We start from the raw sequence: 23,379 nt of genomic DNA on the forward strand, positions 1-23,379 counted from the left end.
GGATGGATGGATGATGGGTCGATGGCGGGATGGTTGGATGATAGGTGGGTGGATGGATGGATGGATGGATGACTGACGGATGGATGGATGACGGCTGAATGGATGGATGGATGGATGATAGGTGGGTGGATGGATGGATGGTGGGTCGATGGATGGATGGATGGATGGATGGATGGATGATGGGTCAATGGATGGATGATGGGTCAATGGATGGATGGATGATGGGTCGATGGATGGATGGATGATGGGTCAATGGATGGATGGATCACGGGCAGATGGCTGGATGGATGGATGATAGGTGGGTGGATTGATGGATGATGGGTCGATGGATGGATGGATGGATGGATGGATGGATGGATGGATGATGGGTCGATGGATGGATGGATGATGGATTAATGGATGGATGGATGATGGGTCAATGAATGGATGGATGGATGGATGGATGCATGGATGGATGGATGATGGGTCGATGGATGGATGGATGGATGGATGATAGGTGGGTGGATGGATGGGTCGATGTATGGATGATGGGTCGATGGATGAATGACGGATGGATGGATGACTGACGGATGGATGATGGATGATGGGTCGATGGATGGATGGATGGATGATGGGTTGATGGATGGATGGATGATGGGTTGATGGATGGATGGATGATGGGTCGATGTATGGATGGATGGATGGATGGATGGATGATGGGTCGATGGATGGATGGATGGATGGATGGATGGATGGATGGATGATGGGTCGGTGTATGGATGGATGGATGGATGGATGATGGGTCGGTGTATGGATGGATGGATGGATGGATGATGGGTCGATGTATGGATGGGTCGATGGATGGATGGATGGATGATGGGTCGATGGATAGATGATGGGTCGATGTATGGATGGATGGATGGATGGGTCGATGGATGGATGGGTGGATGATGGGTCGATGGATGGATGGATGGATGGATGGATGGATGGATGATGGGTCGATGGATAGATGATGGGTCGATGTATGGATGGATGGCTGGATGATGGGTCGATGGATGGATGGATGGATGGATGATGGGTCGATGGATAGATGATGGGTCGATGTATGGATGGATGGCTGGATGATGGGTCGATGGATGGATGGATGGATGGATGATGGGTCGATGGATGGATGGATGGATGGATGGATGATGGGTCGATGGATGGATGGATGGATGGATGGATGATGGGTCGATTGATGGATGGAGTCGAGGGACAGCTCCCAGGTGTTCATGTTGAATTAAGCAGCACTGAGGAGCATTTTCATGGTTCTTAATTTAAATGATTTCGATAAAAAAATAAAACAGACACAGAGCATTGGCCAAAAATGGAGCTTGACCAACACAAGGACAAAAGCCTGAACTGGTTGGCTGCCCACAGCTGTTGGTATTCTTTCACTGAGAGTCACTCGGCTGGTTAATCAGATAATTACTGGCAGAAATGAAAGGCTTGTGCTTGGATACTGAAATCATGGCTTTAGAACAGAGGTGATATTATTAAGGCTTCTTCTTGGACATCTATTGAAACTGGTTCACACATACTCTGCCATATTTCTGTATGAACATTGTGTTGGAACATGAAAACAGTTTGTGTGTATGCTGATGGTCTTTCTCTTTATAAACAGATCTATGACTCTGTAAATCAAAGCAGTATCATATATGAAACAACCATAAATGTTCAATTATCTTCCTTTTTTGTCTGCACAGCCAAGTAAGTCACACATCATTCACATGTCTCACATCATGGCTGCTTCACAAAGCTTTATGACTGATGCACGCACACTCGCACACACACACACACACACTCTCGTGCACACACACTCTCGTGCACACACACTCTCGTGCACACATTCTTTCTGTATCCACTCTGCTGTGAGATGTTTATACTCAAATCTAAATTGCCCAGCTGTGTCTCCACTCCTTCACCAGTATTATTAAACTCACACAAACCAGTTATTATACACCCTCCTTCACACATGCACACACAGACACACACACAGACACAGTGAAAGAGGCAGAGAGGTAAGAGATAAAGTGGGGTGAGAGATAGATTTTAAGCATGGATTGGGTGATAGCCAGAGGATGCAGTGGGATCAATTCAAGAAGCACTGTGGTATAATTTTGTGGAGTAAAATGAGTTTAATCAAGATTCATCTTAAATTTCAGCAGTTTGAAGTAGCGCAGCCCCCGGTGCTAACATCACTGCATGCAGAAGAACACGGCTGTAACAGCTGTAACAGCTCCCAGCTTTTTCTGCAGGGTTTAGAAACGGTGAACACTGATGCAGGACGATAACGTGGATGCCTCTGTAATGCTAATACAAACCTCATCCTCTTATAATGATAGAATAATGTTTGAGATGACAGAACAGAACAAAAACACCAGGTGACTGTGGAGACGTGTTCTGTAGTCAGATATCAGGGATTAGGCAGAAACCAGAGATGGCCGATATCACCTGCCTGGCAGTGCGGTTCAGACAGAGGACGGTCTTTAGCTGCTCCGGGCTGTGGTCATGGAGGGATTTTAGTTTCCAGCGCGTGAAGCACGATCACACCTGAAAAACAAGTGCTGCGTGTTAGGCGGGTGAGTTTAATGCAATACAATTAAGGGAAATGGATCCAGGATGCATTAGGTCGGAATCAGGAAGCTCGTGTTTACACCTCACAGTCCTGAGCAGAAGGCATTTCCTAATGAGTAGACAGCAGCGGAAAATGCAGAAATGTCGCTCAGACCATCCACAGTTTGAGATCACATCTGTTCGGACAGAGTTCTGTGGGATTAGTTATTTATTAATAACAACACACAGAAGAAGCCATACTCGAATATTGGATTTTCTAGGTTTTTAATAGTGAAGCAGACACTTTATTAGGTACACCTGTTTACCTGCTCGTTAAATACATCTAATCAGCCTGGCATGCTGATTAAACATGGCAGCATCTCACTGCATTTAGACATTTAATTTAAGTTTAACATGAGCATCAGAAAGGGCAGGAAAGCTGATGTAAGTGACTTTGAAGGTTGCATGGTTGTTGTGCCGGACAGGCTGGTATGAATATCTCAGAAACTCCTTGTTTGCTGGTGCTCAAGCTCAACCATCTCCAGACTTTACAGAGAAGGGCTGAAGAAGTTTGCTTTGAGCTGAAGGCATCTCTGCATGTGAAAACCTTGAATTAGATGGGTTAGAGCAGCAGAAGACCACACCAGACAGAAGACTGAAAAATGTGGATGTGAGAATTTGGGATAAACAACATGATGGTTGTTGGATTCAGGCTGTCGCTGATGGTGTAATAATGTGGTGGATATTGTTTTTCACATGGTGCTCAAATAATCTGGTTTCTTGAACGCGAGCTCGCAGCCTCCACAGTTATCAGATCTCGTGCCCACGGAGCATCTTTGGGATTCGGTGGAATCAATATGGATTAAAATCTCTGAGGAATGTTTCCGGCACAGCGTTGGATCGATGCCCCAAAGTGGCAGCTCTGAGGGGAAAAGAGTGTCCATCCCAGAAAAAGCAAAGTGTACCTAATAAAGTGTCCAGTAGTCAGTATTGAGACTACATATCAGTCGATAAGGTTGTTGTTGTAACCCAGCTGTTGGGGCTGCGCTTCCACAGGCTCCGCTGGTTTAGAGACTTATTCCTCATGAAGAAAGCAAAACAATGACGGAACGGTTTTACTTGCTAGCAATGGCGGCCGGTCGGTGTCTCACACTCTAAGTCCAACCACAGACGACCTCGACTCCGGCCTCCGCTTGCCGCCTTTTATTGAAAACAGTTACAGTACACACAAGCACCTCCCATTGTGACCCTATGGTCACAAAAGATAAGGCACTATGTGTGTGCATGTGTGTGTATGCATGTGCGAGAGTGTGTGTGCGTCCCTGTAATAACACGCTGCAGCCTCCCCCAGCGTCCAGCAGGCTGGAGATGCTCAGAGACAGAGGAATGTCTGCTGCTTGAACTAAGACTTACAAATTTAAGTAACACAATGACAACATTTAACAATTTGACTCCAACAACAACCATCTCCCTTTTTTATTATTACGCCTAGGTTCCAGTGCACAGCATGACAACTAATGATAACCGCTCACCCACGGTGCTGATTGGCTAATCATTAGTCCTCCCGCGGTGCTCATTGGAGCAGATCTTTCTGCATCCCAGAAACTCCAATTTCACGTCACGATGCCAAAGACGTGAACTGATTCCGAGGACTGGAAATATTTGTGAAGTGTTTGAAAAGATCCTGAAAAAATGATGCAGAGACGTTAAAGCAGAACACGGAGAAATGTTTCAAGTTCAAATCAGTTAAATTCAGATCTTCTCGTCTCTCCTGCAGCACAACGTCCTGCTGCTGGGAAGCAAACACTGTTTCCTCCTCACAGTAGACTTGATATAAGTGTTGCCGTTCCTGCTGAGATAAACACATGTGTGTGATTGGAGCCTATTGTGTGCAGCTCTGAACTAATTTTCTTGTTTGCACACAGCAGGGAGAGTTGGTAATAATTTACTGAAAATTGTAAGCTAACCTTGTTTTAGCCTCCTTACAGGTGCTGTTATCTAAAAACACTCGTTTCTGTTAAGTGCATCTCAAAGCCTCTCATACAACACCTTTTCTGTTTGAATATAGCTAATCTTTGCTAAAGTAATACCAACCACCAGTTTAGAAGCAAGCGCTAGACAAATAATACATGATTTTATCATTTTAATACTACTAATAATAATAATGTTACCTTTGAAACCTGAATATTCAAACATCAGGACCAAACATGACTGAGAGCTGAGGTACAGTTAGAACAATAATGAAAATGATGGTGTGCCAACAGAAATAATATATAGAATAAAACATCTAAAGACAAAAAGCCTCTGTGTTTGGACCACAGCATAAAAGCAAATATCCAAAAACACATCAGTTAAGATTATTTTTCATATGTAGAAGTTAAATGTTAATATGTGCTGTCAAATTATTACTTAAAGCAGTTCAGATGTCTTAGTACCAACTCAGTATTAGCAATGTGTACTTAATAAAGTGTCAGAGTACATCATGAACATATTCAGCCATCATCCTCTGCTGTAGAGTTATCGCCATCTTGTTTTTGGAGGCAGATTTAAGCACATGAGCGACGAAGTGCTAATGTTTGCTAGCTGCTCCTGCTCCGTGTGTGGGAGGGACACAGACACATAATTATCGGTAAGATGCTTATGAAATGATAATAGAATTTAACTCACGGAAAACCCGGCATCCTTGTAGGTCTGTCGGTGAAATGAATACTAAAGCAAGAGTTAGAGGGGTACAGCTCTACGGCCCACACCCTCAGCCAAGTGGGCGGCTGCACCCACCTGATCCAGCGAGCTGGGATATGCCCCATCTTACTGGTGAGAGGTACCCCAGGTCAGATCCATCGCAGATACGGTGTTAAGAAATCTGAAAACCTAAAAATGGGAATGTCTCCTCTTGGGATGGGAACGTGCTGTACACCTGGAGGTAAACATGTTTACTCTGTTTACCTCCATCCTTTTTCAGAGGCAACCCGAGCATCACAAACGAACTTAAATTCACGACACATTTTCTTCCACTCATTGGTTTTAGAGACAAACACGATCAACAAAAACTCGCTGCCGTTCTGTCCTGTTGGCTGGCAGCAGCACAGCGTTGTCTTCTTATGGATGTAGGCGACTTCACCTTCACATGAGCTTTGTGTTTTGACAGCATCTTGTGTGTTTTGATGCGCCCTTGAGTGTGATGTGAATTTGAATGTGATCTGTACAAAGACTCGCCTGTCAGGGAGAGAAAGATGCAGACTGACACAGAGATGATTTAAGTCTACCATTCCCTTTCAAGTCAGCTCCTGAATCACGCACACACACACACACACACACACAGAGCGTGATCATTGCATCGACACAGTTTACACCCGTGTAGCCACAGAGCTGCTCTGCTGCTGTTCCTCACCTTCAGAAACCAGCGTACACGCACATCGTCTCTGCACATTCATATGTTACAGTTCATATGTTACAGTTCATATGTTACAGTTCATATGTTACAGGTCATATGTTACGGTTCATATGTTACAGGTCATATGTTACGGTTCATATGTTACGGTTCATATGTTACAGGTCATATGTTACAGGTCATATGTTACAGGTCATATGTTACGGTTCATATGTTACGGTTCATATGTTACAGGTCATATGTTACGGTTCATATGTTACAGGTCATATGTTACAGGTCATATGTTACGGTTCATATGTTACAGGTCATATGTTACGGTTCATATGTTACAGGTCATATGTTACAGGTCATATGTTACGGTTCATATGTTACGGTTCATATGTTACAGGTCATATGTTACGGTTCATATGTTACAGGTCATATGTTACGGTTCATATGTTACAGGTCATATGTTACAGGTCATATGTTACGGTTCATATGTTACAGTTCATATGTTACAGGTCATATGTTACAGTTCATATGTTACGGTTCATATGTTACGGTTCATATGTTACAGGTCATATGTTACGGTTCATATGTTACAGGTCATATGTTACAGGTCATATATTACAGGTCATATGTTACAGTTCATATGTTACAGGTCATATGTTACGGTTCATATGTTACGGTTCACATGTTACAGGTCACATGTTACAGGTCATATATTACAGGTCATATGTTACAGTTCATATGTTACTGGTCATATGTTACAGGTCATATGTTACAGGTCATATGTTACGGTTCATATGTTACGGTTCATATGTTACAGGTCATATGTTACGGGTCATATGTTACGGGTCATATGTTACGGTTCATATGTTACAGGTCATATGTTACGGTTCATATGTTACGGTTCATATGTTACAGGTCATATGTTACGGTTCATATGTTACGGTTCATATGTTACAGGTCATATGTTACAGGTCATATGTTACAGTTCATATGTTACAGGTCATATGTTACGGTTCATATGTTACAGTTCATATGTTACAGGTCATATGTTACAGGTCATATGTTACAGTTCATATGTTACAGTATATCTAAAATGAACATTCTACATATAACATATGTTAGCATCACTGCCACTGAGCTAGCCTGTGTCAAACGTTTAATAGATGTTTTATAATAATATAAAGTGTCCTGACACAGAACATTACACCAGTGCAGGCTTCTTTAACACAACTCGCTAACTGACGCACACCAACACACTCACAGGCAGCCTCCCTCCTCTGAGTTATTGTCATTTAAGCCTTTAATGCTGGGAGTCACCCGCTGTGTGGGAATTCAAAGGAGAAACAGTCCATATCGACTGGTTTGTGCGAGGGGCCTGTTCTCTGTGCTCCATGGATCTCCATAGGTCACAGGATAGATTTTTCTTTTAGGTTTGGCGGCTCGGTGTGGGTGCACGAGCACAAAAGGCTCAAGAAAGCTTAAAGTTTTTGCTATTTCGTCTTTTCTGTCTTCTTTCCTTTAGTGATAGAGGTCCATTGATTGGACGCGACGACAGAGAAGCTACAATATCTGCTGCTAAACGCCTTTAAAGCTGTTTTTATAGACCCGTCCTAACCTGACATGAACTTTATAATTTCATTAGTAACATGTGAGCGAACAGTGCTGTGAAGTCTTTGGTTCTTCTTCTTATTGTGGTCATTTGACAAGTTTTAATGTAAGACAGAAATATGACTTTTACAGTGGCTTTGTTCCTCGGCTGTTCTCCAGGTTCTTTACATCCTGGCATCATGTGCTGAGTGTTTTTAGCTCCTTTCGCCTACTTAACGTCTCAGGCATGTGATTTCTCCCTTCAGCAGATCAGGTAGTAATCAGACCCGACTGCGGTGACACTGAACTCAGCTTACGTCACATTTAAACACGGGTCAGGTAGGTTGGTATAGGTACTGTGTTCCCCTAATAAATGAAAAAGCATTTTGTATTTACTCCGGTTCTCTTTGACAGATATTTGTTGTTCTGGAACATGTGACTGCAACAAATATCACAAAAACATAAGAAATCAGGAAGTGGGCAAATACTTTGTCCCACCAAAGTAAAAGCACAGTCAGTTTATCATTCAGGAACAGCTCAGCTCTTTATGCATACATGCTATAACAATATAAATCTCACACACACACACACACACACACACACACACACACACACACACACACACACACACACACAGCACCCGCTGGTTAGTCAAGGTCAGTTTTGTGACGCGTCCTCTGCATCATGTTGGACGTCTGCCACGGTGTCTCATCAAACCGTTAATCTGATAAATTAAAACGGACAGTGAAGCATTTTACAAATCTGCGCCTGATTGCAACGTGCATGAAAGACAGAATATGTAATACAGAGATACTGGCAGGGCCAATTATGATAATTAAATAGCATTTTGTATGAACAGTAATCGAGCTGACTTTGACCATAACCAGCCATCCTCAAATCCACTCGCTGGCACCAGACGCTCATAAAAACACTCTGTGGTCCAACTCATACGTTTCTTAACACACTATAAGAAACGTTTAATGTTTTAATAAACAGTGTTTGTGATTATTGTCACTGATAATCACAGGAACCTAAATATTCTGGTACTAAGGTTTTACAGACAACAATACCTCAAATGTTAGCATATATGCTAGTTTTCTATATAAGGCTGTTGCACGCATGTATAGAGTAAGTAAATGTTCATAACTAAAGTTGGCTTCAGCCCAAAGCCACAGCCGGCCTTTTGAACCATAAACCGAGTCTTTCCTTCCCAGTGCAGCTGATTTCTGCTGCCTGGTGCAACGATTCGCCGTATCGGCTCCACGGCTGCTGCTGTAGATGAGTCTGTATAGAGGGACTGTCTGGGTGGTTCTGCCCTGCTGCTTTCAGAGGACATCTGTGCATGCTATCAGTACGTCTGCCAGCTGAAGCGTTATCCCAAAGCCACGTGTGGATGTTGTTACTGGTAACTGAAGGATTTATAACTGGATCTGCTGAAATAAGCGTAATTAAGTCTGCTTTTCTTCCTTGTGCACATTAAATCGTTCTTCAGTCTCCTGCTCTCTGATTCCTCTCTCTGGGTTTCATTAATACTGAACCCGTATCTCTGATCACTCTTTCCACTCACAGCGTTTACACATACTGTCATTTTCTTTTTTTCGCTGTGCTGTTAACCAGATGAACACATATTCGATTATGGCTCAGACGATCACCTTGCCCCGAGCTGTTTGCGAGGTGTCATGGGCAGCCACTGACGCTAAACGAGGTGGACAGAAATCTCTTTAGGGAGAAGGGTAGAGCAAAATAGCCGGGCACATCATAGCACAGGTTTTGTAATGAGACATTACAGCTCATGTGCTCGTGAAATCGCAGCAGAGAAAATGCAAACGAGCTTTGTTGGTAGAAAAGGTGAAAACCTCTCCGCTGACTCAAACTTCAGCAGTAAATATTTTGTCCAATAGATTCTTTGTTTTCAGTTCTTGCTTGATAAGAAGGACAGTCGTGGCTCTGGCTGCATGCCTGCTTTATAATAACCAGACGTATGAGAGTCGTTGCAGGGCTGCTTGTTTCTCAGCTGCACTGCGGTGTGCTGACACATGCTGGCAACACAGGGCACAAACTGAACAAACTGTAGTGATTGAATGACTGCTTGTAGTTCTCATCCAACTGGCTCTGTTTCCACGTTGTGTCATTTCTGCCTCCTGCTGGTTTCCACCTGCTTTGAAGGATGTTCTCGGGGATTTGACTTCCTCTGGTGAGCGTACCTGTTTCCTAAACAAGCTGCAAGGAAACAGTAATGTTGTACCCGATCGTTATACCAACTGTTAACTAACTAGCTCACACAGAAGAAGTGCTTTCTAAGAAAAACTGCTAAAAATAATAATAATGGGCTCGACAGGGTTATTTCTGACAGCATGAAGACGCTGAACGGCGTCTTTTTATGATGCATCGCCGGCACCACACACTGATAAAAACACTGTTTCTGAATGTTGTTTCCCTATGAACCTGGGTGCTCCAAGGTGAGAGAGGTACAGTTTGTCAGCAGCCAGCAGAGATTACAGTGCACGTCTTCGTTCACATCCAGTCGTCCCGTATAACTGGATCTGACGTTGCTCCATCTGCCTGTGCTGTGGTGATGTTCTGTCGTTCAGCTGCTGTGCAGCCACGTTTCCTTTAGATACGTTTTCAAGTAAACAACAAAACAACAGTTTCACACTGCACACACACCACCAGGAACAGAGGCTACTGTCAGCCTGAAGCCCTTTATTCTGTGTTGCACCTCAGACTGTGCAGCAGCGCAGCAGTTAAACCTGGACGTGTGCTGTTGTTGTGTCTGTAAATAAACCTGAAGGTTTGGCTCATCATCATATCTGCTCCATGCTTATGTACTGATTGGATGTCCTGTCTGCCTGCACTCACTGCACACCCACAGAAACTCGGTGCTCTTCCTTGACTCTGTGGTGTCACCAGACTGGGCCGACCTGGGGTGGACTGCTACTGTCAGCATGAGAGCGGAGCTGCTGTTCTTCAGCTGCAGTTTCTCATCAATGAGGTAAGCCACAATCTTTGAGGCTTTTTAGTTCTTTTTATAATATTTGGAAACCCGGAGCTGTGCTAATAACAAGTTATAACTTTGTAGCTATAATGATGATTACGAAACGTTTTTAGTTCTTCAGTAGAACTAACAATGAAGCGATGACGGTGGTGATAACAATCACCTTTAACTACCCCGGAGATTGTTAGCATGGTAGCTAGGTTGGGTTTCCTTTATTATGGGATTCATTGATAATGAAATAAAGTCACAATAAGAGTGTAAAGCTCCGGTCTCATCAGTCACCCAGTGTTGGTCAAGTTACTTGAAAAAAGTAATCAGTAACTAATTACTGATTACTTCCCCCAAAAAGTAATCCAGTTACTTTACTGATTACTTATTTTCAAAAGTAATTAGTTACTTAGTTACTTAGTTACTTTTTAAAAACACGATTTACAACCTGAGTAGGTGATAAAGCGATGGATCTTTCAGCCCAATTCTACTTTTTCTGCATAATCCATCATAAATGTAATCAAATGGAAAAGTCTCTTTTTAAAACTTGTTTTATTAGTTTTAATCTTTTAACTTTACACATGAAGCAAACATTTAATTATCTGCACCATTCTCTGACTGGAAGAAATTAGTTTAACATTTAAACCTATTTTCTGCACATTCCAGCACATAAAATAAAATATTTTTTGTGTTTACACTCAGTCTTTCAAATAGATGCAAGTAAAACACAGCAGAAAATAAATAAAGTCAAAGACTCAGCGGTCCTGTTGCTCTATTTTCACCTGTAAAGCAGGAGTGAGGCAGGCGGAGGGTTACCCTGGTGCAGGTGTGCCGCGGTCAGTGGAAGAATCCGCGAGTTTCTCTGTGAGTTTCCCATTACGTCGTAGCTACTCGGTGCTTGTTGGAAGTTTAGGGGTTTTTTTCGCTGTAAAAAGAAGTTTTCTTCCCACGCACAGCGGACACTAATGTTTTTGTCACTTTTTATGGAATCAAACTCAAAGTAAGGTCAGTACTTCCACGCTTTAAACGCTGCACGCTCACACTCTCTCTGCACTCGATATGTGATCCATTGTTGATCTGCACACAGCTGTTGTCACGAACGTCGCACTCGCTTACGTCACTGTCGTGAGACATTCTTGCAAAAAAAAAAAATCACGGTTTTAGTAACGCAGTAACGCAGCGTTCCTACGGGAAAGTAACGGTAATCTAATTACCGTTTTTGCAATAGTAATCCCTTACTTTACTTGTTACTTGAAAAAAGTAATGGGATTACAGTCTCTCGTCACCACACTGTGTGTTTTCTCACACAGTGTTTGGTTGACTGGACCTTTATAAGGGCCACACACGCTCAACTGTTCACGGAGCATCTGATGCAGGCAGGATTTCTGGAAAGCTTTGTGTCAGCAGAAGACTTCAACACTGCAGTGTATGATGATCTTTTACAATGGAAGCTTTAATACCATATAACAACCAGTCATATTATACTTTATGCATAGTGTGCATTTTACAATTGTGTAAATGAAGATTTAGTTGAATTCATTTGCAGGCTGATGGTCGTGACATTTATAAGTAAACATGATTAACTCTCAGTTAACTGATCTTTGAGTGGCAGCAGCCAAAACACTGCACATGTCACTGTTTTAAATGAAGGATCATTGTGAGCAGTGCTTAGTTACACCGATGTGGTTTTTATTCTCTCCTCTTCTTTTCCACCCTGACAAACTGTGGTGTGGGCTTACACGTGACAGTGCTGTGTCATACTGTGCATTTTAGGACTTTAACAGCAGTTTATTGCTGTACTTTCTAACAAAATACTGACGCTGTACCGGGGGAAGAGGATTTCACGATGGTTACAAGAGCAGAAGGTTGACACAGGTCTCAAACGTAAAGCCGTCTCTCATCGATCTTCTGCTTTATTCTGCTGTAATCTCTTTTCCTCTCGGCTCCTCTCGTCTTTTTCTTTCCTCTGTGTTTTTCTTTTTAAGCCCACTGGCTGTTTCAGCCCACTTCTCCATCACTCACTGGCCTACCTGTGATGTGTCTGAGGCAAATGGAGGTGGATGAGCCTGAAGAGGGTTATGTGTGTTTCTGTGTTACAGGTATAGACAGGTTGTGTGTGTGTGTGTGTGTGTGTGTGTGTGTGTGTGTGTGTGTGTGTGTGTTTAAGCACCCAAATGTTTTTGTAATAGTGTAAGAGTGTAGCTGAGAGCACGTTACAGCAGTGTGTGGGTTCAAGTGTATCTTGTCATATTAGTGGATTTTTAAAAGCATGAAGTGTGTGTGTGTGTGTGTGTGTGTGTGTGTGTGTGTGTGTGTGTGTGTGTGTGTGTTTTAAAAAATGGTTCGATAAGTATTTGAATAGTAATTCTGTCTCTGTCCAACACTAATATAGAACAGAGGGACCAAAAGGAGACTGAAGTGCTGAAGCATGGACCCTCAGCTTTATATAAACCATCTATAGTCATAGTTAGTTATATGTAACAAAAAAATGGAAGTCCAGAGGTTAAAATAGGACACGCCCCCAAGGGTGGTGGAGAATGACCAAGCTAAGATCCTGTGGGACTTCCAGATACAGACGGACTAAATGGTGGTGGCTAACCAACCGACATAGTGGTGGTAGACAAACAGAGGAAGACGGCCGTAGTGATCGATGTAGTGATACTGAATAACAACGACATCAGGAAGAGGGAACACGAGAAGCTGGAGGAGTACCAAGGGCTCGAGAAGATGTGGAGGGTGAAGGTGACGGTGGTCCCCGTGGTAATCGGAGCACTAGGTGCGGTGACTCCCGAGCTAAGCGAGTGGCTCCAGCAGATCCCGGGAACTTCTCTGTCCAGAAGAGCGCAGTCCTGGGAACAGCAACAACAATAACAACAAAAACAACAACAGAAAAGCGCTATATAAATGCGATCCATTATTATCATTATTAACAACAACTTTATTTATAAAGCGCTATCAAACAAAGTGCTGAACAGTTATTTGAAGATAAATAAATAAAAGCAATACAATTTAAACGCTGACAACAATTTAAAGACACATAAGATATGGTGAACATGTAAGTCTTTAACTTAGCTTTAAAACCTCCACAGAGCAGCCTGCCTAATATCTTGAGGGAGGTTGTTCCACAAAAATGGGGCACAAAATAAAAAAAGCATGCTCCCCAGTCTCCAACAACATCGGAGATCTCTGTCCGGCAGAGCGCAGTCCTAGGACCAGCAGAGATACTGCGCAGGATCATCAAGCTCCCAGGCCTCTGGAAGAGGACCCGAGCTTGAAGGGTAAACCGCCTGCAGGGGCGAGTGGGGGCTTTTTAAATATATATATAGTGTTCGTGAATATTTGTAAGTATCAGTGCTCTTGACAACATCCTGAATCCACAGAGGACGCTTTCAGGACTGTAAATACAGATGAGTTACTTTAAGATGCAGACCAGCAAGATTGAAGGACGGATCACATGTTCCTAGAAGACAGCAGACACAGTTTTTTATCAGCTAAAACAAGATTAAATTATAGCAGAACGATGGGAAGAGACGGGGATGGAGAAAGATCAGTGCTCGTGATCCACGTTAAAGCCCATCATCTGTCAGGGGCAGAATCACTCAAATGCTGCAAAGCTCATAGGCAGCACTTCACACACAGAAGACCAAAACCAGAGTGAATCAGCTGACTCCTCACTGACGTTAAAATCATCCAGATATATGTTTTAATCGTGCAGTTACTTTTTGTCCCCAACCAGCTGAAATCCACCAGGTTTCTTCGTCTTCAGCGGGATTCAGAAATGAATTTTTGCTCATAAATATGTTTGCATGGTGTAGCACGCACTCTATGTTAATGCTCCCTCACTGACTGCAGGTCCTCCCATCGCTTGACAGAGTGGATAATAGCAGTGCTCCATGTCAGAACCCTCTCGTGGACTCGGTGCGTGGGCTGCCCTGGTTGGCTCGTGCATTCAGACCTGATCTTGTAATGACTTCTCCCCATTAGACACGCAGCACCAACCCACAAACGAGGCCACTTCTCAGGTACTCGAGAGCGCTGCATGCACGAAGAGCGTCTTTGTCCTCTAGCACACAAACCCCCACACACGTCGTGTCTTTTATTACTTAGTAATTTCGTACCATCCTCGTGGGCCTCTCGCTTCGTATTTGATGAGCAAAAATATTTATAGATTATTATTTGGTGGCACTGTCAGTGGAGGGTATGAATGGGCTAATTAATGTGTGCGTTTCTCTATTCTGAATTCATTATTATGTTTAATGAATAAAACATGTAAAGAGGCTGGTTTGGTGCCGGAGTCGGGGCAAAGAGAGCAGAGTGCTAATGTAAGAAAAAGGCGATTATTGAGCTGAGCAGGGACCGAACGCGACGCGTGGTTTTGTGTTTAGGTGTAAACGTACAGCAATGTGCTGAATTCTGGAGTCACCCCTCATTTCTTCTTCTCTGCTTCACAGCACACAGACTTCAGTCATGTTATGAACGGGTCAGTAGCAGAGGTCTCCAAGGTTGTCTTCGCACTTTGGTAGCTTGATTTGCTTGAACCAGTGTTAACGTGTATCTGTCATCATTCGATCTTATAAAAAAGCCAAAGACAATACGATGACGTGTTTTTGGTCATCAGGCTCACTGCTCCGTACAGAAACTCTCCGAGCTTCAGCTCCCTGCACAGATTATCTGTGTGCCTGAGGCGTGCCACGCCATGACCTCAATGTGCTTCTTCTTTAGCCGCTCCTTTGTTGCCCTGGTGGTGAGTTTTGGGTCACTGTCGTACTAACAGACCCATCCTGTCAAGTTTGCTGTGTGTGGCAGCAGGAACGGACCCAAAACTGCTGAACGCCAGAAATACAAAACTAACTAAGCTGAGAATACACATGAGACTAAACAGGCAGAACACACGGCCGGGAACGAGGAAGAATCAGACCCTCAATACAAGAGGGGAGCAGGGCAAAGAGGAAACATCTGGGAAACACAGCCGGCACTAATCCAAAAGACGAGAGGGGGGGAGAGGAAGACATGAACAGGATCAAATACTAACTAAGAAACTAGGAAATACAAGATACAGAAAGTAAGGCTTCAGAACATCGTAAAACCAAAGCAGTGGGTCAGTGACTCAGGTAACACGTCCATAACCACTCTTCAGTACTGTGGCTGAGGGAGGCTCAGGTCCAACATTTTGTGTCACGCGTCTCAGAAAAGCAGCCCCAACCACGATGATGTTGTACGAGTCACATCATTCGCTCCTCTTCCTCCAAACACAGCAGGTCGAGCTGACGCCAAAGAGCTCGATTGTGACTGGGCTGAAATGCTTCTTTTACTCGGTGACGTGGGGGTTGATATTCACTCCTTTAAATTAAAATACATTTGTAATCAGACACCGCTCATTTCTTTGTAAGTGAGCGAACATTATTCCCCTCACTGCTGCTCTGAACGGCGTCGGGTTTAACGTGCTCCACAGTTTGCTGAGTTCAGCTCTGTTTTTTCACTTTTCAGGGAGTTCCTCTGAAAAGTGTTGATTAATGTCAGGCCATGATGAGGCTTAGATATTGATTAGTTAATGAACGATTAGTGTGTACTGTGATGAGTGTCTTAATAGTCATTCCTACTGACCAGATCAATACAGACAGACAAAAGATGAAAGGTTCTGGTGGATTTAAGCAGATCCTTTGTTTGTCTCTGTTCTTGCTTTTTGAAAGGAGCTGCTATCTAGACTACGGGGCTCATCCTCACCTGGTTTTGAGTACAGGTAGAGATACGTGCACCAAGAGATGTTCTGATGTCTTTCTGTGTAATTTCTCTTGGCACGGCTTTCATTTCCACCCATGCCGTTCACTGTACTTGTGCCTGGTTATCTTCCCTTTGTTGCCATCAAGACATCAAGATAATTGACGACAGGCTTTCACCCTGTCTGCCTCGCTTCTCTCTTCTCCCCGTCTGGAGTGATTTCTTTATTAGCGGCTGTTCCACCTCACTCTGTTTTGCTCTCTCCTCCTCTGCCTTCTCCGTTCTTGGCTGCTCGAAAAACTTCCCTGCTGCCCTTTGACAATTATGAAGTGCAGTGATTCTTCAGGAGTGTTCATGAAACATGATGTTGAGCAACTCTAGCAGTGCTATGTTGCATTGCAGTGAAACCCAAGCACATCACACGTGCCTGTTGTCAGCATGTAAGGATATTTGTAAATGGAGCTACAGAAGAAAAACTGGGCTTCGTTCAATCCTGACAAAACGCATCAACTGACAGAGTCGAGTTAAACTGAGCACCCTGTTGGTTTGTTACTACAGTCAGGAGGCTGCAGCACGACCAGAGTTACTGTAACTCTGTGCGGTGGACTTGCAGTCTAGCTGCCTTTGAAATGTTTGAGGATGAAATCTGTGACCTCTCACAACTTTAGTGCCTCGAGACAGAGAAGGAACAGCAGCGAGTCAGTCTGCTGTCAGTCTGCAGTTTGTTGATGATGATGTTTCGATTCACTGTGACCAGAGAAGATCTGCTGTCATCACAGAAGTTCACATGAACTACTTACATTCAGCGTTCGTCCAGAACCGCGTAGATTTGAAACACAAATTCGACATTCCCGGTGATGCAACGACAAAAACACAAAGGCACTCAAAGGTTACAGAAGCAATACAACCACAATACAGCCAGTTTAGTTTGCACTTACTGCTACAGGCTGACTCCAGGTCATGCCAAAAGCTGGTATCCACAACGACTTGCAACAAAATGCAGTGAAACCTCCCATTGTTCCCATTGTTCCCAGTCACAGGGAGGTTGCTGTCCTATTTTTACTACTGTGTGACCGAGCCATTACCTCAGCTGATCCACTGAATTCATACTGTGGTCACTGCTAACTCAGCAAACACTTATTACAATCTCACTCAATGGCAAAGGATTTTGCACCTTCCTCCCCAGGACCAGCAGACATCCAAACTGCAATATGTCATTTTTAAAACGTGCACAAAAAACATTAGAGGTGCTTTTATCACAAAAAGAAGCTTAAAGCTGAACACAAAGTAAATTACATGCAGTGCAGAAAAAACAGCACAGCTGTGCTGAACCACCAGTACAGTACTTACAGTGTTTTCTGCTGCATACTGGGAGAGATGGGTGATTAGTGGGGGGGGCATCACTGTCTCAGTCAGCATAGTTAAAATAATCTTTAAGCTTCAGACCGTGTTAAGAATCAGCCAGAGCACTGAATCACAGGTTTACTGGGGTTTAAATGTCACTAATCTTACGCAACAATGTTACCATATAAAGACAAAATACAGTATTTAAATCAAGTTTAAAAAGTCCAGCTACAAATAAGCAAATACTCAGCGTCTCATTAACACGCAAGAAACTGAAGCTCGTGTGCATCACATAGATTATTGTTTCACGTTAGAGCAAAAGAACCGCCTGATCTGAAAGAATCAGGACAGACGTGATTTTGAACAGTTACTCGAATCATTTAAGAGAAATAATGGCACGAACCGACACACACACGCACACGCACGCACACGCACGCACACACACACACGCACACGCACGCACGCACACGCACGCACACACACACACACACGCGCACGCACGCACGCGCGCACGCACGCGCGCACACGCACGCACACACGCACACACACACACGCACACGCACGCACACACGCGCACGCACACACGCACGCACACATGCTTTTGATTTTACTTTCACTTAATGAAACGGTGCCACTCTAACAGGGACATTATTATTCCAGAACAGTGATTGCAGAAGTAGTCAGGTTGCAAACATTGGAAACATTATCTTCACTTGTGGAAGCTGTTTCAGAGCAAAACTAAGTGCAATTTAATGGGCAATTAGCAAGTCAGTGTGAGGCCGTGTTAATCCCAGTGGGATGGAATTATATGATGTGCAAGACACGAACGACTTCAATCCAAAGAAAAGCTCTCGGTGAGATTATGTAAAAAGAAAAGAGGCTAATATATTTATACCGTCTCTCCATGCGGGGCGGGGAGACGTGAAATAACATAGAAGATTATTTTCATTATTTCTCTCCATGTACAGGCTCAGTAGTAGCTGTAACCTGTAAAAGTCAAGGCCTTTAATCCTCACAGATACGCTTTCACAGTTTTCTTAATGCTTTCATTGTCTCGCTGTAATTGGTGGAGAAAATCACATTTATGAGTCATTTTTGAAAAATAGAGAAAATCAAATCATGTGTGCTATGAAGGCGATGCTCCACCTTATGGTCACCACTGCCTGCTTCTGTCTGTGATGCTGCGACTGTGTTTCAGTGGAAAGTTGGACAAACAAATATCTGATTGGGTTCATGCAGAGCCCAGATGTGAAGGTGTGAGGACAGTAAGCAGATGTTTGGAGATGGGCTCATGTTCATGCAGTGGCTTTATTATGACTGCCCTGCAGAGTCTGTGTATGAGCAGTTCTTGCTGTGCAGAAGGATTACAGGCTGTGTCTTTTCTGTCCTCCAGGGGGCGCTGGTCTCAGCCTGTGCAGACGACACGTTGCACTTGTGGAATCTGCGCCAGAGGCGGCCGGCCATCCTGCATTCACTCAAGTTTAACAGAGAGAGGTATGCACACACTCGCACATAAAATCTGTATAAAAAGATGGACATAGGCCTCATGATGTCATCCTTTGGTAAGCGAATCAGCTCGAGCTGAGTGTTTGTGTGTACACTTCAAACTCACTGATCCTCCTCTGAGGATCATGATTTATTAACTCTGTGTTGTATCATTACGTCTAAAAACAGCAGAGGCATAGAGGTGGACACCTTCTCACCCAGAGCGGCTCCGATGGTCTGTAGCTACATCCCATCCCAGCAAGCATGTGCTGGTTAGCAGCCTCAGCTGTGGCATCAGTATCCAAAGCCAAACAGCAGAGTGTGGGTGCTTAGAGGAACAGCCTTACCACTTTGGCTTTCTTCACAACTGAACTGAAAATGTGTCCGTTACACCAAACGTGACCTGACACGATGTCTCCTGCAGAAAAGCGGATCTGTTGCACGCTCTGGGGTCATGCTGGCTGCGTCCTAAAGATGGAGAAGCAGAGTGTTGTTCAGATGTAGGACAGAACTCTGATGCTGGCTAAAAGCTCTGCTCCACCTCAGCCGATGACCCCCGCGACACCACGCCCCTGCCACAGCCGACTCGTTTCACATTTGATCACCTAAACCCTGAAAACCACATGAAGCAGTGTTTACACGGTTATAGCAAACAGGCTTCTGCACCTGTGCAACACTGGGTCGAACAGCAGTCAGAGAGCTGAATCTGGTGTCTTTGCTCCTCTTCTGTTTCAGAAGTCATCGTTCTGGTGGGGTGGGGGTGATGTGGGTGTAACATATTTGACACCTCGTGCCAGTCTCAGAAAAGAGAGGGCTGAGACGCCAGCTGCAGCTCCTGCAACACTGGACAATACTGGCTGATTATCTGCAGGAAGGTCAAAGCCAGCAGGCGTTACTTGGTACAGACTACGTTTCCTCCAGCTGGTACAAATGTGATCAAGTCCTATGTTCATTGAAGCAGGCTGAGTGTGTTCTGTGTGTCTTGACTTCTGGCTCAGCTCGTTGGTTTCTGAATGGAGAAAGAGATTCCCATCCTCGGCTCGCTTGTTTTTCCATTTTTCAGCCCCTTCTGTCTATTGGCTCTTTGCTTTTTCCCATCAGCAGCACATTTTCTGCTCTCTGCCATTAAACATTAATGCCAAACAATGGCCTCTGGATGCTGATGCTTGGTTTTAAAAACTTTTCCCCCAGTTTCCTCCTCAGGAAAACCTCAAAGGGTCACTCAGTTGATGCAAACGCTGCCTCTGAGTGACCCAAATGGGCAAAATGCTGTGAGCGGCTTAGCCGAGCACGTTCAGACACAGGCGCTTCAGTGTAGCACCGTTCGATTATTCTGATACCTGCAGGCTGCCATTTCTGTCTGCAGGGGGAAAGAGCAGGCTGCTGCTGTAAGGGAGCAGGAATCAGTATGAACGTTTGCTGCACCTCAGCTGCTGTGTTCAAGTTTGCAGTGTCCACGCCAGTGTTGGTCAAGTTACTTGAAAAAAGTAATCGGTAACTGATTACTGATTACTTCCCCAAAGAAGTAATCCCGTTACTTTACTGATTACTTATTTTCAAAAGTAATTACTTAGTTACTTAGTTACTTTTTAAAAACACGATTTACACCCTGGTTACCCTGGTGCAGGTGTGCCGCGGTCAGTGGAAGAATCCGCGAGTTTCTCTGTGAGTTTCCCATTACGTCGTAGCTACTCGGTGCTTGTTTGGAAGTTTAGGGGTTTTTTTCGCTGTAAAAAGTTTTCTTCCCACGCACAGCGGACACTAATGTTTTTGTCACTTTTTATGGAATCAAACTCAAAGTAAGGTCAGTACTTCCACGCTTTAAACGCTGCACGCTCATACTCTCTCTGCACTCGATATATGATCCATTGTTGATCTGCACACAGCTGTTGTCACGAACGTCGCACTCGCTTACGTCACTGTCGTGAGACATTCTCGCAAAAAATCACGGTTTTAGTAACGCAGTAACGCAGCGTTCCTACGGGAAAGCAACAGTGATCTAATTACCGTTTTTGCAATAGTAATCCCTTACTTTACTCGTTACTTGAAAAAAGTAATCGGATTACAGCGTTACTGCCCATCTCTGGTCCTCGCTGTAGGTGGACCTCCGCTGCTGCATGCTTTATTCCAGACACATAATATTGCGGTCCTGTCAGGATCGTTGGCTCCGTCAGCTTAAATACACACAGTAACCTTCAGCTAACTCTGTGGTTTCTGACGGTGTCTGAGTCGTTAAACAAGTGGAGAAACATTGATAAACGGTCAGAGCCTGTTGAGAGTGCGATGCCACAGATGAGGTCCTTAAATATTTACAGCAGGAAAAAGTTTCCTTTTCATAGCTTTGAACATCGAGCCTCCCTGTTCTCTGTGCAAGGACATTTAGTGAACATAACTCTGTGCTCGCTGTAACTGTATGTAATCATCATTCTCATCCAGCTGCTGGCAGGTTACTCTTAATACAGGCGAGTGAAGGTAAGACTCACTCTGTTTGCTTCATCTGAGTCATGGAGGCCGTTTTCTCTCTGCTGAAACTTCCCGTAAGAAGCAGGAGAACAACGAGCTGTGAGCCAGAGTCGCCAGCACATCATAACACAGCCAGGAAGCGCTGCAGTGTGAACAGTGTGTTACACAGGACAGGAGAGGACTTTGTGCCTGTAACAGAGCCTCAACACAAGTATTTGTTTTAATGCAAAGATATTAACAACTGATTATTTAAGCAGGAGCCTGGAGGTGAGCAGATTTCACTTAGATGCCTCAGACATGGGAGGAGGTGCTCGTGTGTTATTACAGAGTGATGTTGCACTGTTAACACAGCACACTCACTCTGCACGTCCTGTTTGTAGCTGTGGCCGAACATATACAAGCGTTCTTCAACATTATTATGTTTATTTATGAGATCAGGCTCATGGATGTTGGTGGGGCTGGATGTTACCTGCAGCCTGAGAGATGCTGCTGCCTGCTGAATATGTAGAAAGTGATGCTGTGGTTACACTGATGCTGACTGTAAGCCACTGCTTCTGTAATCTAACCCACTCTAATCATTTTATCATGTTTACATCATTCCATCCTCGCATTTGGAGTCTCTGATTGAGCTATTTTTGCAGCTGGCGTCATCGCATAAGAGTCTACGAGTCTTACAGCCTCGCAGCTGTGCGCGATACAGCCAGTCTGCCCACACAGGCTCTGAGCTAAATGTTAGGAGTAATGCTTTGATTCAAAGGTGTTGAAACCCTCTTTCAGCAGCGTCCCACCTGCCTGTCGGTGCGATAAGGTAGGAGGCAGAACCGCTCAGCGGAAGAGCAGCGAGTCACGCTGTAAGACAAAAGGAGAAAAGGGCATCGTGCATCATCCATCACAGGCGCTGCCTTTCCATTTAGCTCTGTGTCTCCAGGCTGCACCTCTGACAGTCAGTGTCCTAATACCTCATCACAGTCCCACAAGGATAACGCATGACTCAGCAGAGAGACCCGCTCTGTGATGACTGTCGGCCGTCGTAGTAAAATAATAATACGAGTGTTTGCTGATTAGGGCTGCCACAAACGATTATTTTGATAGTCGACTGGTCACCGATTATTACTCCTTGCTATCTAAAATATAACAGGACACCGGAGTATATTCTCGAGCATCTCACACTTCTGATAATCAGCTGTCTGCTTGAAGTTTATTCAGCTGTGTAAAAACTTTAATCTCAGCCAAACCGATTTACTCAGGAACAAATAAAATACTGAAAAAAGCCAAACAATAACATGTTTAAGTTATCTAAGTGACTCATATATCATGTTTAACCTGAGTAGTGAAAGACGGCGGTGGGTTTGAAAACGATTTGCGGGGAGTCCGGTGTTCTCACGGCTCTAGTTAGCCTAGCCCCCGGCTAGCTATCGAGCTAGTGGGTAACAGACGTCTCCGAAAACGTCGGAGCGCTTTTGAAAATATGCGGTGTCCTGATAAACTGAGCAGATATTTGAGGTTTACACAGCTACATTCTCGCCTGAAAATATGTTAAACGTTTATTTTGTGACCCAGAAAGAATAATAAGAGTAATACTAAAACTAACTAGCTGCCGCCATTGTTGGAAACTGAGCTGGGCGCTATGAATTCTGGGACACAGCTGCTTCTTCTTCGGGGTTTAACGGCAGCCGGCATCCTTGTACATGCAGTGCTGCCATCTTCTGTTTCAGTCCGTTATTACACTCTTAAATCCTGCTACTTATTCCTGCGGCTTTCAGGATCGTACAAAGCTTCAAACGACGCGTCGACTATTAAATCAGTCGTCGACGATTTTGATAGTCGACGTAATCGTGGCAGC

At 44.1% G+C, this 23,379-nt stretch overlaps 1 protein-coding gene across 4 annotated transcripts in view; it reads left to right on the top strand.

The window, feature by feature from the left end:
- The window catches only part of stxbp5l (syntaxin binding protein 5L), a 129,968-nt gene that overhangs the window by 45,751 nt on the left and 60,838 nt on the right, over positions 1-23,379 (top strand). For all 4 annotated transcript variants that reach the window (XM_080903349.1, XM_080903352.1, XM_080903350.1 and 1 more), the window contains exons 3-4: positions 10,454-10,535; positions 18,982-19,082. In XM_080903349.1, the coding sequence (XP_080759475.1) occupies positions 10,454-10,535; positions 18,982-19,082 (183 nt within the window). The remainder of the gene's footprint in view (positions 1-10,453; positions 10,536-18,981; positions 19,083-23,379) is intronic.

Source organism: Rhamphochromis sp. 'chilingali', assembly GCF_963969265.1.
Source record: "Rhamphochromis sp. 'chilingali' genome assembly, chromosome: 14".
Lineage (NCBI taxonomy): Eukaryota > Metazoa > Chordata > Actinopteri > Cichliformes > Cichlidae > Rhamphochromis > Rhamphochromis sp. 'chilingali'.